The 26,940-nt window shown below is 44.9% G+C and overlaps 1 protein-coding gene across 4 annotated transcripts in view; it reads right to left on the bottom strand.

The window, feature by feature from the left end:
* Positions 1-26,940, bottom strand: part of LOC139559785 (rho GTPase-activating protein 21-like) — a 108,217-nt gene that overhangs the window by 43,776 nt on the left and 37,501 nt on the right. For 2 of the 4 annotated variants that reach the window (XM_071376137.1, XM_071376138.1), the window contains exons 3-8: positions 24,853-25,038; positions 24,514-24,535; positions 13,761-13,853; positions 12,030-12,108; positions 11,875-11,929; positions 3,058-4,726 (exon numbers count right to left, since the gene is read on the bottom strand). In XM_071376137.1, coding sequence (XP_071232238.1) covers positions 3,058-4,726; positions 11,875-11,929; positions 12,030-12,108; positions 13,761-13,853; positions 24,514-24,535; positions 24,853-25,038 — 2,104 coding nt within the window. Of the gene's footprint in view, positions 1-3,057; positions 4,727-5,663; positions 5,897-6,599; positions 7,677-11,874; positions 11,930-12,029; positions 12,109-13,760; positions 13,854-24,513; positions 24,536-24,852; positions 25,039-26,940 lie in introns of those variants that run through there. The other 2 variants (XM_071376140.1, XM_071376139.1) reach the window with 2 other exon arrangements.

The following is a 26,940-nucleotide window of genomic DNA, read 5'->3' as shown; positions in this document are numbered from 1 at the left end:
ACCAATAAAATTTGATTTGAATAAGGTCGTGCGAAACTGCCGGTTCCAAGCGGGAAAAAAATCACCTTTATTTTTCCCGATAAAAATATCAGCATTCTCAAGAGCTAGGTAAATGAGTAATCCTTTTGGAGAAGGGGATTGTAAATGCACATTGTTTTAGATGATTTTTCCTTATGAACCCTGGAGACAAACGTGAAACCAGTCATATGGAAGCAAACTGAAAATCGTATCAAAATGACATGTATGGTGGCCCCTTTTCCACAGTGAAGTAGGCAATAAATAGCTGTGCCGGTATCCAGAATTTTTATTGTGTTCCCTCATAATTTACGTGGATGAACTTTAGAGAGCCGAGCAGAGGTCTAAGCTGACCTTTTTTACAAGGAGTACATGTGTGCCTAAGTTGAAAAATGTAGGTGCACAAGGAAATTTAGGAGCACAATGAAAAATATTTGGAGGTATTAAAGCTAGGTCCCTTAATTTTTCAATGCGCACTGGTGTTCCTAAATAAACATTCGTACAGCAAAATATTTAGGCACATATGCGAGTAAAATGGTCGCACTGTAAAGCCCTGCCAAGCTATAGGATTCCGTAGGGCTGAAACTGCTGAGTTAATGTATGTAGTTTAGAATGTTTTAATTATATACCCAGGCTTTTCATTTTACAATTTGCATCATGTTAAATATTAGCCACTATCGGGAGCCACCGTCATTAATATCTACATACATGTATAACTCACTTTTCTTCAAATTGTAGCTTACATTTTGCAACATTCCATTCACCTTTCTTTCCTCTGTCACGTCTATGTAGTTGTTCCTGAGGGTTGCTAGCATTAGTGGATCAGATTAGACTAACGTTGTGCAATAATTTGGTACATGTAGCCTATTTGAATCATTATGGAACTCAGACCACGTAGCAGGTTAAACCTGGAGCCTGGCGCATGGTTCACGATGACTGGACCGTTGTCATACAGCTCCATGATTAGTGAGGATTAGGGGAGATTTATAGGACCATTGTTCAAATCTTATTTTTTTAAATGTTCCACCTTCCAATATTTCATGGCTTGAACATGACAAATTTCAGGATGAATGAATCCAATCTGTTGGTCAGCAAGTGGGAGGTTTTTCAGCAGTTGAATTAAAGCTGCAATATGTAACTTTTCACAGAAATGTGTGTTATAGATCTGTCATTCTCATCGAAAGCAAGTCTACGAAGCGGTAGATCTATTCTATGCTTACCGTTCTTACCTTAGGTGTTTGCCTCTTTACTTTCGGTTTTGTGATTTCAAACAGCTCAAAATACATGATTTCTGGTTATGGAAAATATATTTCACAGCGATTTAGATGGTACAATGATTCTCTATACTATACTAACTTGCTTGTTTTGTCACAAAGAAATTAGGCGAACTATTCGAATTTTAGCAACCAGGAAAAGGCAGAGGAAATGCATCCTTAAATGTATTCAGCGCACGTAAGGGAACCACGCCTGCAAAGCCCGTTACGCACCTGCACAAGATAAGTCTGAATACCAACTCCTGAGAAGTGCATAGGAAAGACTTGCGTAAGAAAGGGGTACACAAGTCGGAATCAGGCCTAATATTCTTCAGTGTCCTTCCAGAACACTAAGTGGATCAGCCAACAGGAGCGTTCTACCTTACTGATCAAAATGGCCCAGTAAAATATGTTTACGTAATTTTAGTTATGGTACATCCTGACCCAACTCTTCAATTAGGTAATAATAAATCCATGTCCTGGTTGTCCACATGATTGAAGAAAATAACTTGACTGATTCCTAAAACAAAATAACATGCATATTGCAGGTTGTGAGCTCGGTGTAAGGATAGGATAATCAGAAAAGGCTACATTTTTATCCGACTGTCCCTTTAAGGAAATGAAGTCTACTTCAGCTGTTTGTGCTGAGAGAAAAGCTTTTTCAGCAAAATGGAGATAAAAGGAAAATGCACAAACATGAAAAGTAATCCTTTTACTCTGACTTTAGTGGGAGTGACATTTAGAGAGCACTTCTTACGGGGAAACATGTTCCTATCACCATCAACATCATGGTTGACCATTATTCTACTCATAGGGATGGGGAACAGATACTTTTGGGGAAGATGAAATCCCGTGAAAAGCCTGAGTTCACACACACCCCAAAAAGAGTGTTTAACCCATAATTGTTGGGAGCATATTTAGAGTGTGACTTTAAAATTATTATTACAGAAGATGACATCCAACAAACTAATGGAGTAGTGTAATCTCTCACTCTCCCACATACCGTCCCACTCTAGTGCAGCTAAACTAAGCCAAACCACCAGTGACACTCCTGCCTGCCACCAAAGCTCCTTAACATACTACTGTACATCCAGCCAAGGAGATTGATTTGGTGGTAAACATCATGGATGTAATGAAAAACACTATAAAACCATGTTGCTAAATCTAACAATTTTCAGATTGCAAAAAGATGCTCTAGTCTGCTAATCTAGACTAGAACGACATCCCCTTCCTTCCTCCCCTTCCATGTTCCTTTCCCTCCCAATCTGTACATCGGGACCTACCCAGCAAACCGGGAACATTCCCAGAACATTAGCTAAGATTCCCATTAAGTTATAGTTAGTGTTTTACCTAACATTAGAATGAGAACATAAAAATAAATACAAATATTTCAAGACATTTTTTAAATGAAATATCCATGGAATGTTCTCCTAACATTCACTAAAATGTTGTGCACAACATCTGTAACAGCCACCACAGAAGATTCCCCAAAACAAGCATGGCACTTGCAAAGCCAGGATAGTGGGTTCGATTCCCAGGATCACCCATACGTAAAATGTACGCACGCTTGAAATTTGTGAGCGCAACGTTATGGGACAGTTCTTGCAACATCAGGCATATATAATGTTGTGCACGAGAACATTTGCCACAACCTAACGAATGTTCTGGGAACTTTCACACAACCATGGCACCTCATTCCCTATACAAATGTTGAAGTACAGTAGTGCACCAAATAGAGAATGGGAAGCAATTTGGGATGCAACCGTGAAGTTAGTGCTCTGTTTCTTACCGATGAAGGGGATGGAGTCGAGGGACTCGTCCAGGTTGGAGGAGCAGGTCTGGTGCTTTTCCTGCTTCTCGCTCAGCCGCCGCATGTGCATCTCCCGCCGCGCATCGTTGGGCAGCCAGCACACCGCACCTGCTGCCGGTTCCGAGCCGTCGTCCTCGTTCACCGCCAGGATGTAGGAAGGGTGGCGTAGGGGACTGGGATTCTTCCCCGACCCAGGAGGCTTCTCCCTGAGCACCACGCCCGACTCAGAGGCTGAGGGGCCACGCCCGTTCACTTGGGGCTCTGGTCGAGGGTGCTGGCAAGAGGTTTTGAAAATCCCAGGCCTCTGCGGTCTCTGATGGGGAGCGGAGAGGGAAGAGGACCTATGGCCAACCACCGCTGCCACCGGTCTCCATGGCACCTCCACTGGTGGCTGCATGGTCTCTGCCGGTCCCCTACTCTGGCTCACATGGTTCACACCTTTGACACCAGCTCTTTCATCAGTGTTGGATTGCTCCAAGCTGAGATTCTTCCACAGATGAGAGGGTCTGTCTTGGGGCATGTTAGGGGCACTGTGAGGCTGGTGCTGCTCTGGTCCATTAGTGTGGAGGGCAGGGTTAGACATTGGCCCCACCCGGAGACTGTCCCTACCGTATCCTGCAGGAGGTCGATGATGGGCAGCCTGTTTGGAGAGGCTCTGCCTGCTTGGACATGTACCCTGGTCCACCCTGCTACCGTAGCCCCGTCTGTCCACCATGGGACGGCCCAGATCCGCAGGGTCCACATAGTCAGAGGAGCGGGCCCGGGCCTTGTGGGTAAACTCATCCTGGGACACGCTACGAGGGGGCCAGTTCCTGGGGTGGACCCCCCGCTCCGCCACACTCATACGGTCCTGGGAAGAGCTGCGAGGGGGCATGTGGTGGAAAGGGGGCGGGGGTCCGTGGTAGGCGCGGTCGTGGGAGGTGCTCCTGCGTCGGAGGCCCTTGGGGTCGGGCCCCCAACCCCCTCGGGGGATGTAGTGGGAGGAGTTGAAGGTGTTCTGACTGGCGGCTCGCAGGCTGTCTAGTCTCTCCTGGATGGTACGGCTGCCGTATGCATGGATACCCTTGTTGTCGATGTACTCCCTGTACGTCTGGTACGTCCGCCAGTCAATGTTTTGGTGAGAGCCGGGGTTGGGGGAGTTTGAGTTGGGTGGGTAGTGGGGTGGTGGGGCGCCATAATTGAGGCGGCTCGCACCAGAGGGGTAGATGTCTGTTTTCCGTGGCAGGGGGTAGTGGGACACAGACCCAGGTCGCCCTCTGATGATGCCAGGGTCAGAGGGCCCTACCAGGCCGTACTCTACTCTATGAGCTGGTCCCATACGGCCCAGTTCTGGAGGAACTACCACAGTCCTCACGCTGTTGTTGCGCATGCATGCCACAGTCTGGGACTTGGAGTACGGGTGTGCAGGAGGAGGAGGGGACGGGGGCACGGGGATCTCTATGCGGTACCCCAGGTCGGGTGGTGATGCCCCCACAGGCCCCCGGCATGCTCCCTGTACCCCCACCGGAGAGGGGGTCTCTGTAGCCTGGGCCATCCCCGGGGGGTTACAGTCTACTCTGGGGTAACATATGGGGGGCGGTTCGGGGATGTGACGGGCAATTCCACTGTAGGCACTACGGCCTCGGAGGTACGCATCCTGGGAGTAGGCCTGGAGCGAGAAAGAAGAGAGAAAAGGGTGAGATACAACAACGGTGTCCTCTGGTTTCAATTCACTCCCTAACCATTCCCCTTGGCCCTACCCATTCCCCTTGGCCCTACCCATTCCCCTTGGCCCTACCCATTCCCCTTGGCCCTACCCCTTTAATGTTTGCAGATTTGTAAACTACTCCACAATGTTTATATCTAGACTTGATCCTTCAGATCTGAAAACATCTCAGAGTTAGGGCAAATGGGAAGGAAGCAAAATAGGATGAGCACGTGTGTCATATTCAACATTGCATCTAAGGGATGGTAAAGAACTGTGGTAGTGAATGTTGAATAATGCTAGGTGCTGTGTGTGTGGTTAGGAAAGGCAGGCAGACAGGGAGCAGCATGTGTGAGAGTGTGGAGGCGTGTAGCAAGTCAGGAGAGTCACAAGCATTCATCTGCTCGCTCCATATTTAGATAGCTCGTTCTCTGGGTACTGTTCACTACACAACGAGAGCATGCTGTTCTGCCGCACTGTGCACACACCCACATAGAAGACTGGAAAAACATTCCAAGGTGGATTTAAGCAATGAACACTTGTGGGTTAAAGTAATGAACACCTGTATTGTACATACACAGGGTGGAAACGCAGCAAAAAAGCATGACACCCACTGTCAAAATAATTGGCAAAACGGTCTGGAGCAAATTATCCAATAATTTTTTCAAGGAACTTGATTTCTACTAATTTCTGTTATTATGTCAGATCAAACAGAAACAGTCCTATTCTGTCCAACCCTACTGAGTAGCCAGCCAGCGGGAAGAGCTAGTCAGGTGATCTGTGATTGAATGGAGTGGACAAGAAGCAACAGATGTGTTGGAAGAAAGAAGGAAAGAGAGACTGGCATGCAAGACCTAACAGTGACACACAGGGAGGTAGCCTATCTGTTTGGTTTACCCACCTTCTGGCTGACAGCACTGGCCCTGTTAGAGCGAGGTCTGAGACTTACAGAAAAAGAGGGGGGCAGAGGAAGCCCAGCACCTACAACGGTCCTCGCCACACTAAATCTAACCTCCGTTCTCATATTCCCAGACAGCTTAACGTTAGCTCATCGTTAGCTCAAAACTCCAGCGGCACGCCAGCAGACGACGATCACACATGCATAGATTCCATAGTGGTAGATTCCATACGGCTGGCTGAGCAGCCTTCGTCCATTTGTCAAACGCCATTCCATATGCATTTCCTGTTTGCCTTGCAACTAGCAAGCGCACAAAAATAACACGTCACAATTGGTTGGACTTTAAACCCAACCTGGTGTCGTATTACGGTTCTTACGTAAAGCTATGCAAGCTTTTACTGTATCTACAATCAGTTCTATAAACGCTCGCCCCTCCCTTCAACAATAGCTAGAGCACTAGTGGAAAGTTCAGGGGCCAAGGCCTTTATCACTGGCTTCGTCCGAAATGGCACTCTATTCCCTATGTATTGCACCCCTTTTGACCAAAGCCATAGCACCCTATTTCCTATAGTGATCTACTTTTGACCAAAACTACTGCACTATATAGGGAATGCCATTAAAGACGTAGACAGGAATAGATGGCTTGCAGGATCAGAAAGGGGCGAGGCTCCAAGGTGCCAGCTCTGTCTGCTGCCTCATCTAACAGGTACTGCGGGCACGGTGAATCACTGCCTACCCGCCCGTAGCTAAGGGCTACATAGCAACAATTAGCCTACTAACATGGCAATCGAATGAATGACACTGCTAGCTAGCAAAGCATCTATGTAAGAACAGTACATTACATCAAAACGAAAACACGCATGACAAAGACAAAAGGAGACGGGGAAACAACATCAACATGCAGAGTGATTGTTATCCTCCCTGCTGTTGCTCGCTTACCAGATCAGTGGTCTCCAGTGAAAAAGGCTGCCGTTACAGCAGCAGAGAAAGCGAGAGCAGTGAGAGGCGGCAACGATGGGAGAAGAAGAATAGGGAAAAGGCTAGCAAGCAGAGAAAATAACACGCATCATAAAAAAGGAGAGAACAGATCGCCACTGGAGAAAGAAGTGTTCGTCTGGAACGCCGACGCCAGGGCTCGAGTCGAAGCGCAAAAAATCCATCATAGCGGCGGCATCGAGAGAAAGAGGAAAAAGGGAGCCCACGTCGGCAGTGGCAGGACTGTCACATTAGTGATGCCACCTGCGTGAGCCAGTCTGTCCTGGGCGAGGTGTAGGGGTCAGGAGAAGAGGAAGCCTGCTGCCTTCCACAGCTCTGGGAGTTCTCCATCTCTCTGTTGCTCCCTCCATCTGACTGCAGCAGCCAGGTTACACCACTCAATGAATGAACTGCTGCCTCCACTCTCTGTCCCTGCCTCACTCTCGCTCCCTTTGGTATTGCTCACATGACAGGAGCGGTTGCTGTACTATACATTCAGCTCAGATGCTACTGCTGCCCCTCCCCTTCTGCTCCCTCTCTCTTGCTCTCCCTCCCTCTCCTCCTCGAGGCAGCATCAACCTGTTCACAACACAGAGGCAGTCAGCTGACTACAGCTGGTTTGATGATATATTGCTTCAGGACCTCCCTCATTCCTTCCCCGGCTCCCTCACTTAGAGACGCTCTCTCATGCTAAGCCAATGATGTTACTGCTGTCGACATGTAACGCTGTATGTAACTTGTTTCCAGGCAGCCTGTGTGTGTATGAGGGTCTCTCCTTCAGGCTATAATGTCAGTCACCCAGCGAGCCACGGTGCTAATCTTCCAGCTCCGGCTGACAGCCCCCGTCTTGACGGCTACACCAGGAGCTCCTTACGCTACCTGCTCGGCTAGCCCTTCCATACGCTCAGGTAGCCAAGCACCGTGGACCGGTGTCCGCTAGCTAGCGCAACAGATGTGCAACACAGTTAAGGAAAGGGGAGGAGGGAGAAGAGAAGCGGGGGATGGGAAGAGGGAGAGGGCTGAGCCGATGGGAATGGAGAAAAGGAAAGAGGAGGGTAGCGGCGGAGAGGAAGCAAAGGGAATAGGGAGGTTTACAAGCTCTGCTTTTTTAGGATGACGCATACCAGCTTGAAGGCATCAGGCACTGAAGCGTTAACAGGCTTCCTGTGAAACATCTTAACAGGCCAGTTCACCCATTGTATGAACCAACACCCCCCCACTGTGTGAGTACTACTCGTTCTGTTACGTGTACACATTATGTTCATTACACAGAGAACTGAGTTTACCTTCCTACTGAACCTCAGCAGAGTGCATAGCAAGCACCTCTAGTTGCCAGTAGCCAGTGCGCATGAAAAGTTAATGATGAGAGTGGAGGCACAAGCAGGTTACTTTCTTAGAGGCAATGTAATTTAGGCTTCCTTCAACTGCATTCAAATCCCAGATACACAGGGAGACATGTAAGGCGGCAGGAAGCCTAGTGGTTGGAGCGTTGGGCCAGTAACCGTAGGTTGCTAGATCGAATCCCCGAGCTGACATGCTAATAATCTGTCGTTCTGCCCCTGAACAAGGCAGTTAAACCCACTGTTCCTAGGCCGTCATTGTAAATAAGAATTTGTTCTAAACTGACTTGCCTAGTTAAATAAAAGGTTAAATAAAAAATAAATAAATAAAAGGCAAGACTAGTCTGCACCGCAGGAACAGCTAGAGAGAGATGGAGAGAGAGAGGGGGGAAGGAAGGTGAAGATGAGAGAATGTCCATGAGACTGGCTGCCAAGAGCACAAAACTCATTACAACTCCCACAATGCCACTAGGTGGCTTAATTTCATTTCCTACAGTCACTGCATCAGAAAAATTTGATAATGCACATTTGCTAACCGAGTCAGCTCTTAATAATAACCTGAAAGGCCCCTGGCATCACCTGATCTCCATTTGACATCAGCCTATTTCTGCCTGCCCCCTGTGCTAAATTAAAATAAAATGGCAGCACAACGCAAGCTGAACCTCACAGCCTCTCTGCTCAGCCCTGGTGGCACAAAGATCAAGCTCAACTATTTATATCTGACACAGATTTTTCGCTCAATGCCCCCATGGCCAATAACTTTGTAATCTCTCTCAAGCTAATCTGTGCTACGAGAGACAGGGAGTGGCCACAGCCTTTGGTAAGGTAAACATTCCAACACAAGCCGGTGTTAATAGGCTCAGCATTTAGATAATAGAGGTGGATTCATTGAGCTGATGGGCATTTTGTGCTACAGTTGACAATAGGCTAGGTGTGACCGGGCAACTAGGGTGGCACCTGTGTTAACACAGCCAGTCTTTCTCAACAGGACTGTACAGAGATGGATTGCATTAACATGAACTGGCACCACCTTAATTATTGCGTGTGGAGTTCAGAGTTAGTAAGATAACTCATCTTTACATTTGTCCAATATACACTGAACAAAAATATAAATTAAACATGTAAAGTGCTGGTCCCATGTTTCATGATCTGAAATAATAGATAGCAGAAATGTTCCATACGTACAAAACATCATTTTTTTTTGCACACGTTTACATTCCTGTTAGTGAGCATTTCTCCTATGCCAAGATAATCAGCGATGAGACAAGATCAAAAATTGGGGAGAAAAAGGTGTATTTAAAAAATAAAAATAAAACAGCCTGATCATTACACAGGTGCACCTTGTGCTGACAATAAAAGGCCACTAAAATGTGCAGTTTTGTCACACAACACAATGCCACAGATGTCTGAAGTTGAAGGGGCGTGCAATTGGCATCCTGACTGCAGGAATACCCACCTGTTGCCAGAGAATTGAATGTTCAGTCGCTCTACCATAATCTGCCTCCAACATCGTTTTAAAGAGAATTTGGCAGTACGTCGGCCTCAAAACTGATGACCACGTGTATGGCGTCATGTGGGCGAGAACAGAGTGCCCCATGGTGGCGGTGGGGTTATGGTATGAGCAAGCATAAGCTACGGACAACGAACACAAATGCATTTTATCGATGGCAATTTGAATGCACAAACATACTGTGACAAGATCGAGGCCCATTTTTTAAAGGTACCTGTGATCAACAGATGCATATCTGTATTCCCAGTCATGTCAATTCCATAGATTAGGGCCTAATAAATGTATTTCAATTGACTGATTTCCTCATATGAACTGTAACTCAGTAAAAATCTATAAAATTGTTGCATGTTTATTTCTGTTCAGTGTAAGTTTAGGAGTAAACATTTGCTTAACATGTCACATAATAAGTTGCATGGACTCACTGTGTGCAATAAGTGTTTACATAATTCTTTAATGACTAACCCATCACTGTACCCCACACATACAGATAATTGTAACGGTCCTTCAGTCGAGCAGTCAATTTCAACCACAAAAGAACAATAATGTTTTCCGATGCCTCGCAAAGTCGGCTACATATTGGTAGATCAGTAAAAAAAAAAAAATGTTTAAAGCAGACATTGAATATCCATCTGAGCATCCACCAGACAAGTGTGGCATATCAAGAGGCTGATTAAACAGCATGATCAGTACACAGGTACACCTTGTGCTGGGGACAATTACAGGCCACTCTAAAATGCGCAGTTGTCACAACACAATGCCAAAGATGTTTTGAGGGAGCCTGCAATTGGCATGCAGGAATGTCTACCAGAGCTGATGCCAGAGAATGGAATGTTAATTTCTCTGCTATAAGCCGCTTCCAACGTCATTTTAGAGAATTTGGCAGTACGTCCAACCGGCCTCACAACCACAGACCAGACCACATGTAACCACTCCAGCCCAGGACCTCCACATCCGGCTTCTTCACCTGCGGGATCGTCTGAGACCAGCCACCCGGACAGCTGATAAAACTGTGGGTTTGCTATAGAATTTCTGCACAAACTGTCAGAAACTGTCTCAGAGAAGCTCATCTGCATGCTCGTCGTCTTCCCATGACTGCAGTTTGGTGGTGTAATTGACTTCAGTCGGCAAATGCTCACCTTCAAATGGCCACTGGCATGCTGGAGAAGTGTGCCCATCATGGAAGAATCCGTTTCAACTGTACCGGGCAGACGTCAGACAGCATGTATGGCGTCTTGTGGGCAAGCGGTTTGCTGATATCAACGTTGTGAACAGAGTGGACCATGACAGCGGTGGGGTTATGGTATGGGCAGGCATAAGCTATGGACAATGAACACAATTGTATTTTATCAATGGAAATGTTAATGCACAGAGATACTGTGATTAGATCCTGAGGCCCATTTTCGTTCCATTCATCCGATGTGATGCATCTGTTGCTCAAACTAGACTCTCTAATGTACTCGTCCTCTTGCTCAGTTGTGCACCGGGGCCCCCCCACTCTTTCTATTTTGGTTAGGGCCAGTTTGCGCTGTTCTGTGAAGGGAGTAGTCTTGACTTTTGGCATGGGGAAGAGTTTAATATTAGTAGGTCTGAGGCAAGATAATCAGATGTTTCTAACTTATTGAGGGGAGAATTATTTAGGATGTAAGTGGCTGGGTACTGGCCTAAATGCATGCATAAACTACAGCATGCTACAGACTGGGCCTTGGTTGCTTCCTGCCGGTGTCCCGGTCTCTCACCCACTATGTCCTTATGCAACAGAGCGCCGCATCAGACATGCTCGTGACAGGCAGGCCCCAGGTTGGCTCCTTCACAGCTAGGCTTGGGCGGTATCCAGATTGTCATACCTTCATACCGACCTTGTGCCATACTGGGATAATCGGTAATACCGGCACTAAACACAAGTGGCGCTGTTTTCAAACCCCACTAACCCTTTGTAATCCGAACATTAGCAACGCTACAAGTGTGCGAGCGTGTGCGCACGTATGTGCGTTGACGTGGTGTGTTTGTTTATTATGTGTGTGAGTGAGTGTGTTTATTTATGACTTTGTTGTTTGCATTTCTCAAAGTGACCCTTCCAGTTCCCAGAATGAGGCCAGCCCTGCAGCAGAGAAGAAGTAGCAGCACTTGGAGAGGACAGGGTGTGGTGGCCTGGTTAGGAGGCCCAGATAGAGCACTCTGAAGGGAGAGGGTTTCACCCTCCCCTCTGGAGCAGTACTGCGGTCCCCCCACACACACCCTTCACAGAGAAACTAGAGCAGCTTTCTAAGCCTTGATCACATAAATAGCGACTAAGTTGATGTAGAAGTAGAAATAAGGTCTACTTCTGTTTTACAGTGGGCAAATATAGGAAGAGATTAAATCAACGGAGTAATGATCTTTAAAAACTAACCAGCTGCAGTATGTCTTCATCTCTTGGCATCACACAGAGTTCAAGAAAGGCATCACTGTAAAATAACAGATAAAGTCAAACATTGTAAACTTCAACAGACCAGCAGGAAATCAGTCACTGACAACAATGGGAAATATTCATATTTGAGTGCTCACCTGTTTTGGATCAAGGCTATGACCTGAGAGTACGTTTTCCCAATGATACTTGCTTCATTTACCTTTACTATCCGGTCTCCTGTTGACAATAAGAAAGAGTTTGAAGATGTGATATGTAACTTTTTGGGCGATGCGACCAAATTCACATAGAAAAGTGAGTTATAGATCTGTCACTCATTGTAAGCAAGTCTAAGAAGCGGTAGATCTGTTCTGTGCTCTAGTTCTATGCTTCCCATTCTGAAGTTTAGTTTTTGCATCTTTTACTTTTGGGTTTGTCTTTTGGGTTTTCAAACAGCTGAAAACACAATATTTTTGGTTTAATGAAAATATACTATTTCACAATGGTTTAGATGGTACAATGATTCTCTACACATTCCATTGCTTGTTTTGTCATAAACTTAAATTAGGTGAACTATTTGAATTTTAGCAATCAGGAAATGGCGGAGCGATTTCTGCATATTGCACCATTAATGTTAGACTGGTAGCTAATACGTGAAATGGTGTTAATGGCAGGTATATGTGTGTGTGTGTGTGTGTGTGTGTGTGTGTGTGTGTGTGTGTGCGTCTCCGTTTTAAACCCCATTGGAGGAGAAGGTCAGAGGGGAGGAACCTCTGGCTTTCTTATCCAATGGTTTTTGAGAAGGAGACAAAGAGAGAGGACGGGAGGAGTAGTAATTGAGATCTTCCCTATGTGTCTTTGAAGAGATGAACCTGTGCTGGTAGGTAGAGGAAAGTAGCTAGGCCCTCAGTAAGAGGCAGCTTCCCTGCTAGGCTGACAGTCAGAATAGCAGAGGAAACAGCTTTGATCAGTCACCTGATATGTGTTTACAGTAACTGAGTGCCTGAGTCAGCTGAGCTCTGTGCCTCTACTAACCCTCCACAAAGAGGAAACACAGAAAACTACACCCAGTATATATTCAGTATACATTCAGGTGAAAACAAAACATTATGTACAGCCCTATATACACAGTGTATAAAACATACGAAACACCTTCCTAATATTGAGTTGCACCCGTTTTGCCCTCAGAACAGTCTCAATTCTTCAGGGCATGGACCACAAGGTGTCGAAAGCGTTCCAGAAGTATGCTGACCCATGTTGACTCCAATGCATCCTACAGTTGTGTCAAGTTGGCTGGATGTCCTTTGGGTGGTGGACCATTCGTGATACGCACGGGAAACTGTTGAACGTTAAAAACCCAGCAGCATTGCAGTTCTTGACATTCAAACCAGTGCGCCTGGCACCTACTACCATACCCCATTCAAAGGCACTTACATCTTTTGTCTTTCCCATACACCCTCTGAATGGCCCCACATACACAATCCATGTCTCAATTGTCTCAAGGCTTAAACATAATCCTTTAACCCGTCTCCTCCCCTTCATCTACACTGATTGAAGTGGATTTAACAGGTGACATCAGTAGGGGAATCACAGCTTTCACCTGGATTCACCTGGTCAGTCTGTGTCATGGAAAGAGCAGGTGTTCTTTATGTTTTCTACACTCAATGTATATATATGCCATTTAGCTGAGGCTTTTATCCAACAGTATAATGTCCAGTGTCATTATTTCTATTATCATAACGAATACAGTAAGGTTTAGGATAAGGTGCAGCATGGTCATAACTCCAATATGATATAATACTTTGTATGATGCCGCGTGTCCATACATACACACACACACAGGCAGGCAGGTAGAGCTCCCGTCTGTTACTTTTGGAGATGTGGTCAGTTACCTGTGCAGAGTCCAGCGCCGTCGGCAGGACCACCCACCTTCACTTGCTTCACAAAGATGGTGTCCATTGGCTCCAGCCTGTGCCGTTGTCTCCCTGACAACAAATACAAAGTGTCATCATCAACGCCTTCTTCTGGAGGTCACCTGGTAGTCACATACCGTCTCTGCTCATAACAGTCAATCAATTCATGCTACATACAGTATTTGCCCACTCAAAATAATTTTCATATTTTCTTCATTAGTCCACTGTCCCAAAATGTTAGTTGATAGTGAGTAGATTTTATATTTTAGTACTATAGGATATCATAAAGCAGGGTTCTTTGACCCTGTTCCTAGAGAGCAGCTTAGTTAGTTTCCCTTTAGAATGGCACATTGCTGACCTCAGATTACCTTAGCAGACCTACAATACCCTATACTAAGAGCAGAGAACACAGGCAAGACTGCTCCACCTACAACTCTCAGTTCAACACGACCCAGACTGGGACGCACTCTGAATGTGAAGCAGCCAGGACAACAGGACAATGGCTACCAGACACAACCATAAATTGTTTCAAAGACATTTCCTGATGAGCGCGCCAGAGAGAAAGAGCACTCGAGAGAGAGAGAAAGAGCACTCGAGAGAGAGAGAGAGAGAGAAAGAGCACTCGAGAGAGAGAGAGAGAGAGAAAGAGCACTCGAGAGAGAGAGAGAGAGAGAGAGAGAGAAAGAGAGAGAAAGAGAGAGAAAGAGAGAGAAAGAGAGAGAAAGAGAGAGAAAGAGAGAGAAAGAGAGAAAGAGAGAGAGAGAGAGAGAGAGAGAGAGAGAGAGAGAGAGAGAGAGAGAGAGAGAGAGAAAGAAAAAGAGAGAGAGAGAGAGAGAAAGAAAGAAAAAGAGAGAGAAAGAAAGAAAAAGAGAGAGAGAGAGAGAGAGAGAGCTATAGAGAGAGATGGATGATTAAGAGCACGACAGAAAGCGTGAGAGAAAGCTAGAGAGGGAGAAAGAGATGAGAGCGAGCACAAGCAACAGGGAGAGAAAGACCGAGAGAAAGAATAAGTGATTTAGAGAGCAATAGAGAACAAGAGACTGTCGCAAGATTCAGTGGCATGTGAATTAAAGCAATGACAGCAGAGAGAAGAACAGTGTGGTTTCTCTGTGTCACATTGGCTGTCCACAATACAACAGGTCTGAATGAGAATTCAAAGTAGGAAAAAGACTCCTAATACGGTAGCAGAGCTCGTGGAGATTTGGGAAAGGGAAATGAATAGTCTGAGTTTAGTAGCAGAACCTGTTTACTCATGCTGCTCCTGTCTCCTAGCAGCTGCATGGCTGCAGAGGAGAGGAAAGCAAATGAGAGGAGAGGGGATGGGAGGGACAGAGTGAGCTCAGCTGCACAACTCCCACTCCTTCCCTATAAACAGAAGAACAGCTCCAGGCTCACTAGACGCAAAGCTCTGTCCAACTCATAATTGATGAGAGTCCAAATGAATAGGAATGTGGTGAGTATCTATATGGAAGTCTTAATAGTAATCATGATGTAACACTGGTAAGCACCGAATGTGGCAGCAAGATCATACTGGTTTTTCAATAAAGAAAAAGAGCAGAGCCGTGTGAGTGAGTGAGTGAGTGAGTGAGTGAGTGAGTGAGTGAGTGAGTGAGTGAGTGAGTGAGTGAGCACCAAGTGATTGAGTGAGATATGGGAGTGTGGGTGTTTGATAGACCTCGAGTGCCCACTCTGTGCTTGCTCTTTCTCCCTCCGTTGGTGTGAGAGATTGAGAGGGGCACTCAGGCATCGAGAGACGACAGATCTGTTAACAGGTGGCTGCTAAAGTTGCTCACCTTAGAACTGAGCCACTGAACCTTTCTTAGAAGAGCTATGCAAGACAAGGCTAGCATATCACCTGGCCAGTATGTTCAAACAAACCTACAAGTACACCGTGTCATGTAAAGCTACAACAACATCTTTGGTAGGGAAGGAAAAAGGGCATACCTAGTCAGTTGCACAACAATGCATTCAACCAAAATGGTTATTCCGCATTTAACCCCTCTCTGAAACCGAGAGGTGCGGGTGGCTCCCTCTTGTGGAAAGTGGTAGAACCACAGCATAACGTCACAACACTACTACTGCTGCTTCATAATCAATAATCCAGTGATTTGATAACTAGTACCGACTCAATGACTGTTGCTGCAACCATTCTTGTTATTCCTCAACAACAGGATGAGCGAAGCCAGTCCCAGACAGCGTAAATCATTTGGAGTGAGGAGCCAGTTAAAATCTTGACCGTAGGCCTTTCCTTTTCATTTCCTCTACATACTGATGTTGTTCCCAGTAGGGAATCATGGAACAGTAAGCCAAATAAAATAGAATGACCAGCAGGGGGCGCCCCAGAGACATGTGTGATCCCTGAGTCAATCAGGTGTGGGAGACTCACTGGGCTTCCAATGATTTAACACTGGGCCAGGTTCACAATGGTAGGAATTATCATGAAGCCTTTGGCCGTGTTCGAGAGCATCAAAACCGTGAAGTATCGTGGGTAAATTGTGATTCAATGATCTATAAATAATATTAGGTGGTTATTTATGATGCATGCAAGGTGATTTGTAGATAAGTCTGCAAGGCTGCAATGGCGAACGCACCCTTAGTTTACCACATGAGGTGGCTGAAACAAAGGGAATCCCTCTCATTCACAATGGCTGTCCTGGGATAACCCAGAGTCAGCAAACTAGTCTACACACACACACTTGGGAATATAATATGACACCTATACTGAACATTATACAGTAATATGACAAGAGAGATTGAAGAGAACCAACATGACCCAGGGGTCACATAAGAAATATCTTGCTGCGTTTTAAAAATGCAGATCTAAATTGCTTCTCGTTGTAATTTCAGCTCGGCATCAGACACATTTTGTGCTTCAGTTGCACTTCTCCACTTGGACACGAATTCACAAAGTGCCATTCTATCAACAGACAGCACTTTAACTGATGTGAAGCTACTTTTTACTCTGGTACTTTTCTCTAGTAAAATGCAAGATTAACTACAAGTAATATATTAGGAAATGTAGATGGCCAAAATAATTCTATGATAAACAGAAATATGATGGCCATCAATCATTTTGGGGAAAAAACACCTTCTTCATTGTAGGCTCATTTACTTGTGTGGCTGCTAGGCAAATAGTGTTGCACTTCTGCTGTCATCTGATGGAAATTAAACAATTTTCTGCCAAATGTGATGCTCCAATGTATTTTATGTGAACAAAAACTACACTACATGCCCAAAAGTATGTGGACATCTGCACATCGAACATCTCATTCCAAAATGAATATGGTTGGTCCCCCGTTGCTGCTATAACAGCTTCTCCACTCTTCTGGGAAGGCTTTCCACTAGATGTTGGAACATTGCTGCTATAACAGCTTTTCCACTCTTCTGGGAAGGCTTTCCACTAGATGTTGGAACATTGCTGCTATAACAGCTTCCCCACTCTTCTGGGAAGGCTTTCCACTAGATGTTGGAACATTGCTGCGGGGACTTGCTTCCATTCACAAGCGCATTAGTGAGGTTGGGCACTGATGTTGGGCGATTAGGACTGGCTCAGAGTCGGCATTCCAATTCATCCCAAAGGTGTTGGATGGGGTTGAGGTCAGGGCAGGCAGGTGAAGTTCTTCCACGTCGACCTCGACAGACAATTTCTGTATGGACCTCGCTTTGGGCACGGGGGTATTGTCATGCTGAATCAGTAAAGGGCCTTCCCCAAACTGTAGCCAAAGTTGGAAGCACAGAATCTTCTAGAATGTCATTGTATACTGTAGCATTAAGATTTCCCTTCACTGGAACTAAGGGGCCTAGCCCAAACCGCTATGCATTCAGGCAGGTAGCATTCTCCTGGCATCCGCCAAACCCAGGATCGTCCGTCGGGAATGCCAGAAGGTGAAGCATGATTAATCACTCCAGTGAACGCGTTTTCACTGCTCCAGAGTCCAATGGCGGCAAGCTTTACACCACTCCAGCCGATGCTATGCATTGAGCGTGGTGATCTTAGGCTTGTGTGTGGCTCGGACATGGAAACCCATTACATGAAGCTCCCGACGAACAGTTCTTGTACTGACGTTGCTTCAAGAGGCAGTTTGGAACTCGTAGTGAGTGTTGCACCCAAGGACAGACAATTTTTACAAGCTTCAGCACTCGGAGGTCCCAGTCTGTGAGCTTGTTTGGCTACCACTATTTCGCAGCTGAGCCGTTGTTGCGCCTAGACATTTCCACTTCACAATAACAGCACTTCAGTTGACCGGGGCAGCTCTAGCAGGGCAGAAATTTGACAAACTCACTTGATGGGAAGGTGGCATTCTATGACGGTGTCACGTTGAAAGTCACTGAGCTCGGCCTCCCGAGAGGCGCAACGGTCTAAGGAACTGCATCGCAGTGTTGCGGTGTCACTACAGCCTGGGGTTCGATCCCAGACTGTTTCACAACCGGACGCGACCGGGAGTCCCATAGGGCCGTGCACAATTGGCCCAGCGTCGTCCGGGTTAGGGAGGGTTTTGGCCGGGGGGGCTTTCCTTGGCTCATCACACTCTAGCGACTCCTTGTGGCGGGCCAGGCGCCTACAAAGGTGACTTCGGTCGTCAGTTGAACGGTGTTTCCTCCAACACATTGGTGCAGCTGGCTTCCAGGTTAAGCGAGCGGGTGTTAAGAAGCAGCAGGGCTTGGCAGGTCATGTTTCGGTGGACGCATGACTCGTCCTTCGCCTCTCCCGAGCCCGATGGGGAGTTGCAGCGATGAGACAAGTTCGTAAATGGATCACAATTGGATATCACGAAGGGATAAAATAAAATAAAATATCACTGCGCTATTCAGTAAGGCCATTCTACTGCCAATGTTTGTCTATGAAAATTGCATGGCTGTATGCTCAATTTTATACACCTGCCAGCAACAGGTGTGGCTGAAATAGCCAAATCCACAAATTTGAAGGGATGTCCACATACTTTTGTATATAGTGTATAGTTGCATCCCCCTGATAACTCAATTGAGGCAAAAAAAAAAAAACTTTACTTTTAATATAAACTCAGCAAAAAAAGAAACGTCCCTTTTTCTGAACCTTGTCTTTCAAAGATAATTCGTAAAAATCCAAATAAAGTCACAGAGCTTCATTGTAAAGGCTTTTGTTTACCATGCTTCAATGAACCATCAACAATTAATGAACATGCACCTGTGGAACGGTCGTTAAGACACACATGCAGCGCGCCAAATTCAAATATATTACTATAAAAATCAATATTTCATGAAATCACACATGAAAGACACCAAATTAAAGCTACACAATCCAGCCAACATGTCTGATTTCAAAAAGGATTTACGGCGAAAGTACACCAAACGATTATGTTAGGTCAGTATATAGCCACAGAAAAACAGCCATTTTCCCAGCCAAAGATAGGAGTCACAAAAAGCAGAAAGAGATAAAATGAATCACTAACCTTTGATGATCTTCATCAGATGACACTCATAGGACATCATGTTACACAATACATGTATGTTTTGTTCGATAATGTGCATATTTATATCCAAAAATCAGAAATGCCTCCAAAATATCCGGAGAAATTGCAGAGAGCCACATCTAATAACAGAAATACTCATCATACACTTTGATGAAAGATACATGTTTTACATAGAATTAAAGATACACTTGTTCTTAATGCAACCGCTGTGTCAGATTTTTTTTTAAATTACGGAAAAAGCACACCATGCAATAATCTGAGACGGCGCTCAGATATAAAAAACATTTCTCCGCCATGTTGGAGTCAACAGAAATACGAAATTACATCATAAATATTCCCTTACCTTTGATGATCTTCATCAGAATGCACTCCCATGAATCCTAGTTCCACAATAAATTGTTGTTTTGTTGATAATGTCAATTATTTATGTCCAAGTAGCTACTTTTGCTAGCACGTTTAGTACACATGTCCAAACGCTCGCGCAGATCCAGGCGAACGTCGGACGAAAACTTCAAAAGGTTATATTACAGGTCGAATAAACTGGTCAAACTAAGTAGAGAATCAATCTTCAGGATGTTGTTATCATAAATATTCAATAACGTTCCAACCGGAGAATTCCTTTGTGTCTACAGAAGTAATGGAACTCAAGACGATATAATTTGGAATGCGTGTGACCAGGAACTGGCATTCTGCCAGACCAGTGACAAACAGCTCCCATCCGGCCCCACATCACAGTAGACGCTTCATTCAACGTTCTACAGAATGTTGACATCTAGTGGAAGGCGTAGGAAGTGCAAACAGATCCATATCTTACTGGGATTTGAATAGGCGATGAGTTGAAAATCGACCAGCCTCAGAATTCTCACTTCCTGTTTGGATTCTTTCTCAGGTTTTTGCCTGCCATATGAGTTGTTATACTCACAGACATCATTCAAACAGTTTTAGAAACTTCAGAGTGTTTTATATCCAATAGTAATAATAATATGCATATATTAGCATCTGGGACAGAGTAGGAGGCAGTTCACTCTGGGCACACTATTCATCCAAAGTGAAAATGCTGCCCCCTATCCTAGAGAAGTTTTAAGGTCACAGTTATGAAAACTTAGGACACTAAAGAAGCCTTTCTACTGACTCTGGAAAAACACCAAAAGAAAGATGCCCAGGGTCCCTGCTCACCTGCGTGAACGTGCCTTAGGCATGCTGCAAGGAGGCATGAGGACTGCAGATGTGGCCAGGGCAATAAACTGCAATGTCCGTACTGTGAGACGACTAAGACAGCGCTACAGGGATGGACAGCTGATCGTCCTCACAGTGGCAGACCACGTGTAACAACACCTGCACAAGATCGGTACATCCGAACATCACACCCACAGGTACAGGATGACAACAACAACTGCCCGAGTTACACCAGGAACGCACAATCATGCCATCGGTGCTCAGACTGTCCGCAATAGGCTGAGAGAGGCTGGACTGAGGGCTTGTAGGCCTGTTGTAAGGCAGGTCCTCACCAGACATCACCGGCAACAACGTCGCCTATGGGCACAAACCCACCATCGCTGGACCAGACAGGACTGGCAAAAAGTGATCTTCACTGACGAGTCGCGGTTTTGTCTCACCAGGGGTGATGGTCGGATTCGCGTTTAAGGAAGGAATGAGCATTACACTGAGGCGTGTACTCTGGAGCGGGATCGATTTGGATGACATCAGCAACAACAACTTGAAACAAGCACACTGACGAACGCAAACCGAAAGTATTGATTTAGATCTGTCTCTCGGAGCGCCATGTTTTTAACATAACCTAGTTTATAGCTTTCCTGTAGTGGTAGCACAGCCAAGCCAAGGCAGTTTGAGCTGGTGGGAGGGAGCATCTCAGGTTGTGTTTTCACAACTCAGGGTCACAGCACAGCCAGCCAATTAGGTCCCTATGTCTGTACTCTGTCACTCTTTCCAGTGTCCAGCATTATGAAATGTATGGCCTGGATTACTTCACATTTTCCCCTGACCTGACTGAGGGCCAGACAGAGTGAGACCAAGTCATGGAAGCTATTACGGTCTCGCTCTCTGGACAATCTCACTGACTGTCAAAGATATCATTGACTTTTTTCCTTCACAGTATGTTCAAAACATTACATCTTCCTATTTCATTGAATCCTTCAGAGGATAATTTAGACATTCACCCTCTTTCTTTGGTGAATGTCTTCTCCAAAAAAAAAAAAAAAAAAAAAAAAAATCTAGCATATTTCCACAGATTAAAAAGAAATGACCTTAGTTTATACGCACACAGATAGAATTTGCTTTCAGATTTCCGGATTGTACATACACGGTTTATTTCCTGGACATAGGCCTATAGCCTACGCTATTGCTCAAGTTAAGTCAAAATAAATCTCTGATATTTAGCTCTAGTTGGACAGGTTCCAGCAACAGCAAACCCCCCCATGCTCAATAAAAGCCCACTCAGACTAAACACAGTTTAATCACACAAACATCCCACAGGGAGATCCCAAACACACTCCTACTACCATAGCGGTGTTAGGAGGCGGCGAGACACAATGGAAAAGCAGACCATAGGCCAAACTGTTTGCTCAGAAGGTGGGCATGATTAGTTTTATCCAATGGGAGTAGTGTGCTACAAAAACCTTCACGCTGACATTGTTGTGAATTGAAAGGGGTCAATGGTTACAATCTTTCTTCAACAGGACTAGGGCTGTTACGGTGACCGTATTACAGCCACACCGGCAGTAACGAGTCATGGTGGCAGTCAAATTCCACATAACTGTTTAGTCACGGTAATTATGCCTCTCCAAGCTTTGATGCTGCTCATTAATAGCCTACAGAACTTGCCAACTGCCTGGTACTCAGCATTCTATTGTCCCTCTAATCACTCTGACATCAATGTAAATGTAATCAAAAATCTAATCAAACACTTCATGAGAGCCCATGAGCTCATGTTGAGCAACATTTCTATAGGCTATGCAATTGCATGAGAAAACAGTGGTGGTCTTTATTAAAAAGAGGATCCCATCAGCTTTCTATAGGCTAGGCCTACAATATTTATTTCCTAATGTTAAGCACATTGCTTCTCTTTACAGCAGGAGTATAGCCTACCTGGCTGGCATGAAAATTAACCACAGGAATAGCATCCTCCATTCGCTATTTAAGTGCATAGATGACATGTATTTTTCCCCCTTGCCTGTTCTGATACAGGTGCATGATAATGGTCCATTCTAAATCAAAACAAATTTAACACTTTTGGTATATGTAAAGACCAGAATAAATCAAGAATAGTCCTATGGGTGACAATATTAGCCGATCACTTGTGAATGATGCACAGCACAAGGCAAGAAACAGCGCATGCCTTTTTCCCCCCTGACTTTTTCAAATCATAGACTCACTCCTCATGTAGCCTAGCCCATAGGCATTATTGTTTGATGAGGTTTGTATCACAACTAAAGTGGCAAATAACTTCTTAACATTTAGCACATTAATCTACTTTAGAACGGGTGTAGAGCCTAACTAGAATGCATACGCAGCGTGTGAGTTTCAAGTTTGGGGAAGATCATTTTCACCATAAAAATGCACCTTTATAATAAAAGCATTTGCGCTTCTAGCCTACTGCCGTGTGCGCATTGCTGCGCTTATAATGTGGAGAAATAGCCTAATAGTTTATCAACTTTTTAAGCTAAAGGTTCTGATCTGTTGCGTCAGCCTCATTACTTAAAGGTTATTGGATGCTAGTGGTTGTATTCATTTGGGATCTATCGCGTCCCACAACTGTCCCAGAGTATGGGTGAAATATTTCTTTCTTGCAAAGAATAGGTCAACTTTTGTACTATGGGGGATAGTAGATTGACATAGGCTAGTGTTGTTGCTGTTTGTTAGGCCTACTCATCTTGTTGGCTGACGAAAAGTAAATGTGGAAAGTTCTTCCAATATCTTCAATATGTGCTTCGGAATTGGATAAGGACGCAGTTGTGTCCCCGATGGGTGTCTTCACTTGTAGCCTGTGAGAAAGACCTGATCATGTGACGGAGAGCCATGTGAGTGAGCGGTGCTTCGGAGCGCGCAGCCGGGAGAAGGGAATTATAATTATTATATTCGGCCCAAGGGCACAACGGCCATTTGCCACAATTATTTTTAGGAGGCATCACGGCCACACAAAGGGGATGCCACCGGACAATTCGAGACACTATCAAGTGCTTGTCAAATTGTGAATGGGAGCGTGATGGTGTGTATAGCCTGCGCAAAAAAACTAAGCTGAGCCTTTCATTAGACTTTTTTCAAGTCATCATTAGTCGCATTATGCAGCCTTAGAATGTATTAAAAAAATTAAACATATAGATCAACGTTTGTATCACAACTAAAGTTACATAAATAACTCTAAATTAAGCAGAAAGGAGTACCTGTTTCTTTGTTAAACGCCAACACAGAATAACCGCATGTGCGCACTCCCTCAAATCATGGAGAAATTATACTTCCTATTTTATTCAGCTATATTCAATTGTATTCTTCATACTATGAAATAATTCCACAGAATTCTAAGCAAAGCTTGTCTGCTAAATTAACTCGTGTAGCCCACAGCCATATGGCATAGCCAGATCAGGGCCTAGCATAAGGACAACTCAAGAGTATGCTATTCTGTTCTTTTAAAATAGACTACATTTCCTTCATATTATGTTTCCTTAGACCTGTAAAATAAATCCTGGATTTATTAGACTTTTTAAAATGTAGATGTTCCAAAGGTCAGCATCAATGGCATGAAGGCTATGCGTGGAAACAGGAGATGCTAAATTATGTATTTATGTTAATTGACGGTCATTTACTGTTAAACCGGCAGTTATTTGCTTGACAATCACCGGCTGACAAAATGTCATGACAGCCACAGCTCTAAACAGGACTAGTGTCCTAAAACAACAACACCCATGCACAAGTGCACACATACACCTACAAACACACAAGTGAAAAATGTGAAAAACTAAAAACAAGGGCTTTGGGCAATGTTTTGTAGTGATGTGAAAGGGTTAACGCTGACAACAAAGTGCAGTTAGAAGAATAAAGTTCAAGGGAAAGTTGAGCACAGTAACTGGTGGTGCTGCTGACCAAACTGTTTCAGGCAGGCCTCTACAAAGGTCACCCTAACACGACAGCTACATTGTACCATGTGCATAACAAGGAAGTAAAAGAGCTAAATCAACATATGGAAAAATCATACTAAGTGGGAGGCAGAGTGACTGACTATGCAGTAGTGAAGGACAGACAGGGAGAGGAAGGAACTGTCAGCTTACCTCTGCGTCCATGCTCTTCCTCCTAAAAAAAATGAATATCAACATGAGTTTTGATGCCCTTACAGATGCAGTCTGTAATGTCTGATATCCTATATATCCTTTGGTACGGATGAAATCTGCCATTTTGTTATTTGCGACCAGCAATGATGAAGATGATATAGTTCAATGGGCTCAGGGAGTTGTTTAAAGGAATCAACTGGTTTTACTCAAGTTGTGTTCGGGGCATTACTCTCATTTTGTTGCAACTCCTGCCGCAACGACGTCATACAAAGTGCTACAGTAAATGTCAATGAACTGAATGGAAAAGCTTTGGAATGTTCATGTGACTGTGGTGCTTACTGGGAAGGGGTAAGGGTGCACTGCAGACTCTGGTGGGTAGACAATGAAGTGGCGCAGGGTGAAGCCGAAGCCCTGAGAGGTGCGCCGCAGATGGATAGTCTTGGGACCCGGCCACGAGAAGGGCTCCTCCTCTCCCTGCAGGTTGAACAGGCCTGCAGGGGAATCACCCCACTCTGGCACGTCATTCTGGGGGGAGAAGGGGAGAGAAACGAGAGCGAGGAAGGGAGTGAGAGAAGGGGAGGGGAAGAAAGCAAGGAAAGGCAGGTGGGAGACGGAAGAGAGAGAGAGAGGCAATTATTATACCGTACACAACTGTATGACATATTGAAATAAGATCTACTGCAGGTGACTACTCAAATTCTACTGAGAAAGGCAAGAACTGTGAGAAAGTGGTACAAAGTTCAAAGAAACAAAAATCTATGCATGCTTGTGGTATGAATGCATTTATTAGTTTTGAAAACTAAATCACGAGTCTGGCAACGACTGAGTGTATTCTGTAGCCTGCTGCCTAATGGTTCATAAGCAACAGTAATAATAAAGTTAAATCCACATCGTGTGTCTAGACTAGGTGATCATAAACATGGGATCTAGATGAAATTCACAAAAGTCTCCAGTAGTGCAACCAAAAAAAAAAAGAAACAAGAGATTAAGAAATAACAGAACGACCAATATCAGAGTCCGGGATATAAATAAGTGGTGTCTATAGACAGTATGGACAATATACAAGTAGAAAAAATGTACAGCACAAGTTTATACAATATGTAAACATTATTAATGTAACTAGCATTCAATGACTATGTACCATGGCATAAAATGTTATTTTTGGTCCACCAAACACTGTGGCAGGTAGATTTAAAACCAACCAGACACTCAGATTTTTTATAAACCAGAATATTAATCTATTTCCCTAAAATTACACAAAAATAACAAAACAAAAAAAGATAAGCATGCTTTGTAATGTTTCTAAAACAATAAATGTATTACTACAAGTAACGTGGTATATTGTTTATTTCCTTTTTGTGACCAACGCTAGCCACTGGCTTCCTGTTTAGGCTAGGGCTGATTTCAAGGTTACTGCTAACCAACAAAGCATTACATGGGCTTGCTCCTACGCATTTCTCTGATTTTGTTCAGCCATACGTACCTACACGTACGCTACGGTCTATTTCTAAGCAAACAGCTGGAGGCAGGGCTTTCTCCTATCCATGTGAGAGATGCAGACTCGGTCTCGACCTTTAAGTCGTTATTGAAGACTCATCTCTTCAGTAGGTCCTATGATTGAGTGTAGTCTGGCCCAGGAGTGTGAAGGTGAACGGAAAAGCACTGGAGCGACAAACCGCCCTTGCTGTCTCTGCCTGGCCGGTTCCCCTCTCTCCACTGGGATTCTCTACCTCAAAACCTATTACAGGGGGCTGACTCACAGGCTTACTGGTGCTCTTCCATGCCGTCCCTAGGAGGGGTGCGTCACTTGAGTGGGTTGAGTCACTGACGTGATCTCCCTGTCCGTGTTTGCGACCCCTCAGGTCATGGGGGAGATCTTCGTGGGCTATACTCAGCCTTGTCTCAGGGTAGTAAATTGGTGGTTTGAAAAAAAATCCCTCTAGTGGTGTGGAGGCTGTGCTTGGCAAAGTGGGTGGGGTTATATCCTACCTGGTTGGCCCTGTCCTGGAGTATCGATGGACGGTGTCACTGGTGGCTCCCGACCCTTTCCGTCTCAGCCTCCAGTATTTATGCTGAAATAGTTTGTGACGGAGGGCTAGGGTCAGTCTGTTATATCTAGAGTATTTGTCCTGCGTGAATTTAAGTATGCTCCCTCTAATTCTCTCTCCATCCTCTCCCGGAGGACCTCAGCCCTGGAACCTTGCCTCAGGACTACCTGGCCTGATGACTCCTTGCTGTCCCCAGTCCACCTGCGTGTGCTGCTGCTGCTCCAGTTTCAACTGTTCTGCCTGCAGCTGTAGAACCCTGACCTGTTCACCGGATGTGCTACCTTGTCCCGGATCTGCTGTTTTCAACTCTCTCTCTCTACCGCACCTGCTGTCTCTAACTCTGAATGCTCGGCTACGAAAAGCCAACTGACATTTACTC

Source organism: Salvelinus alpinus, chromosome 30 (genome assembly GCF_045679555.1).
Source record: "Salvelinus alpinus chromosome 30, SLU_Salpinus.1, whole genome shotgun sequence".
NCBI lineage: Eukaryota > Metazoa > Chordata > Actinopteri > Salmoniformes > Salmonidae > Salvelinus > Salvelinus alpinus.
The sequence above is the reverse complement of the archived record's forward strand: the minus strand, read 5'-3'. Positions and strand labels throughout refer to the sequence as shown.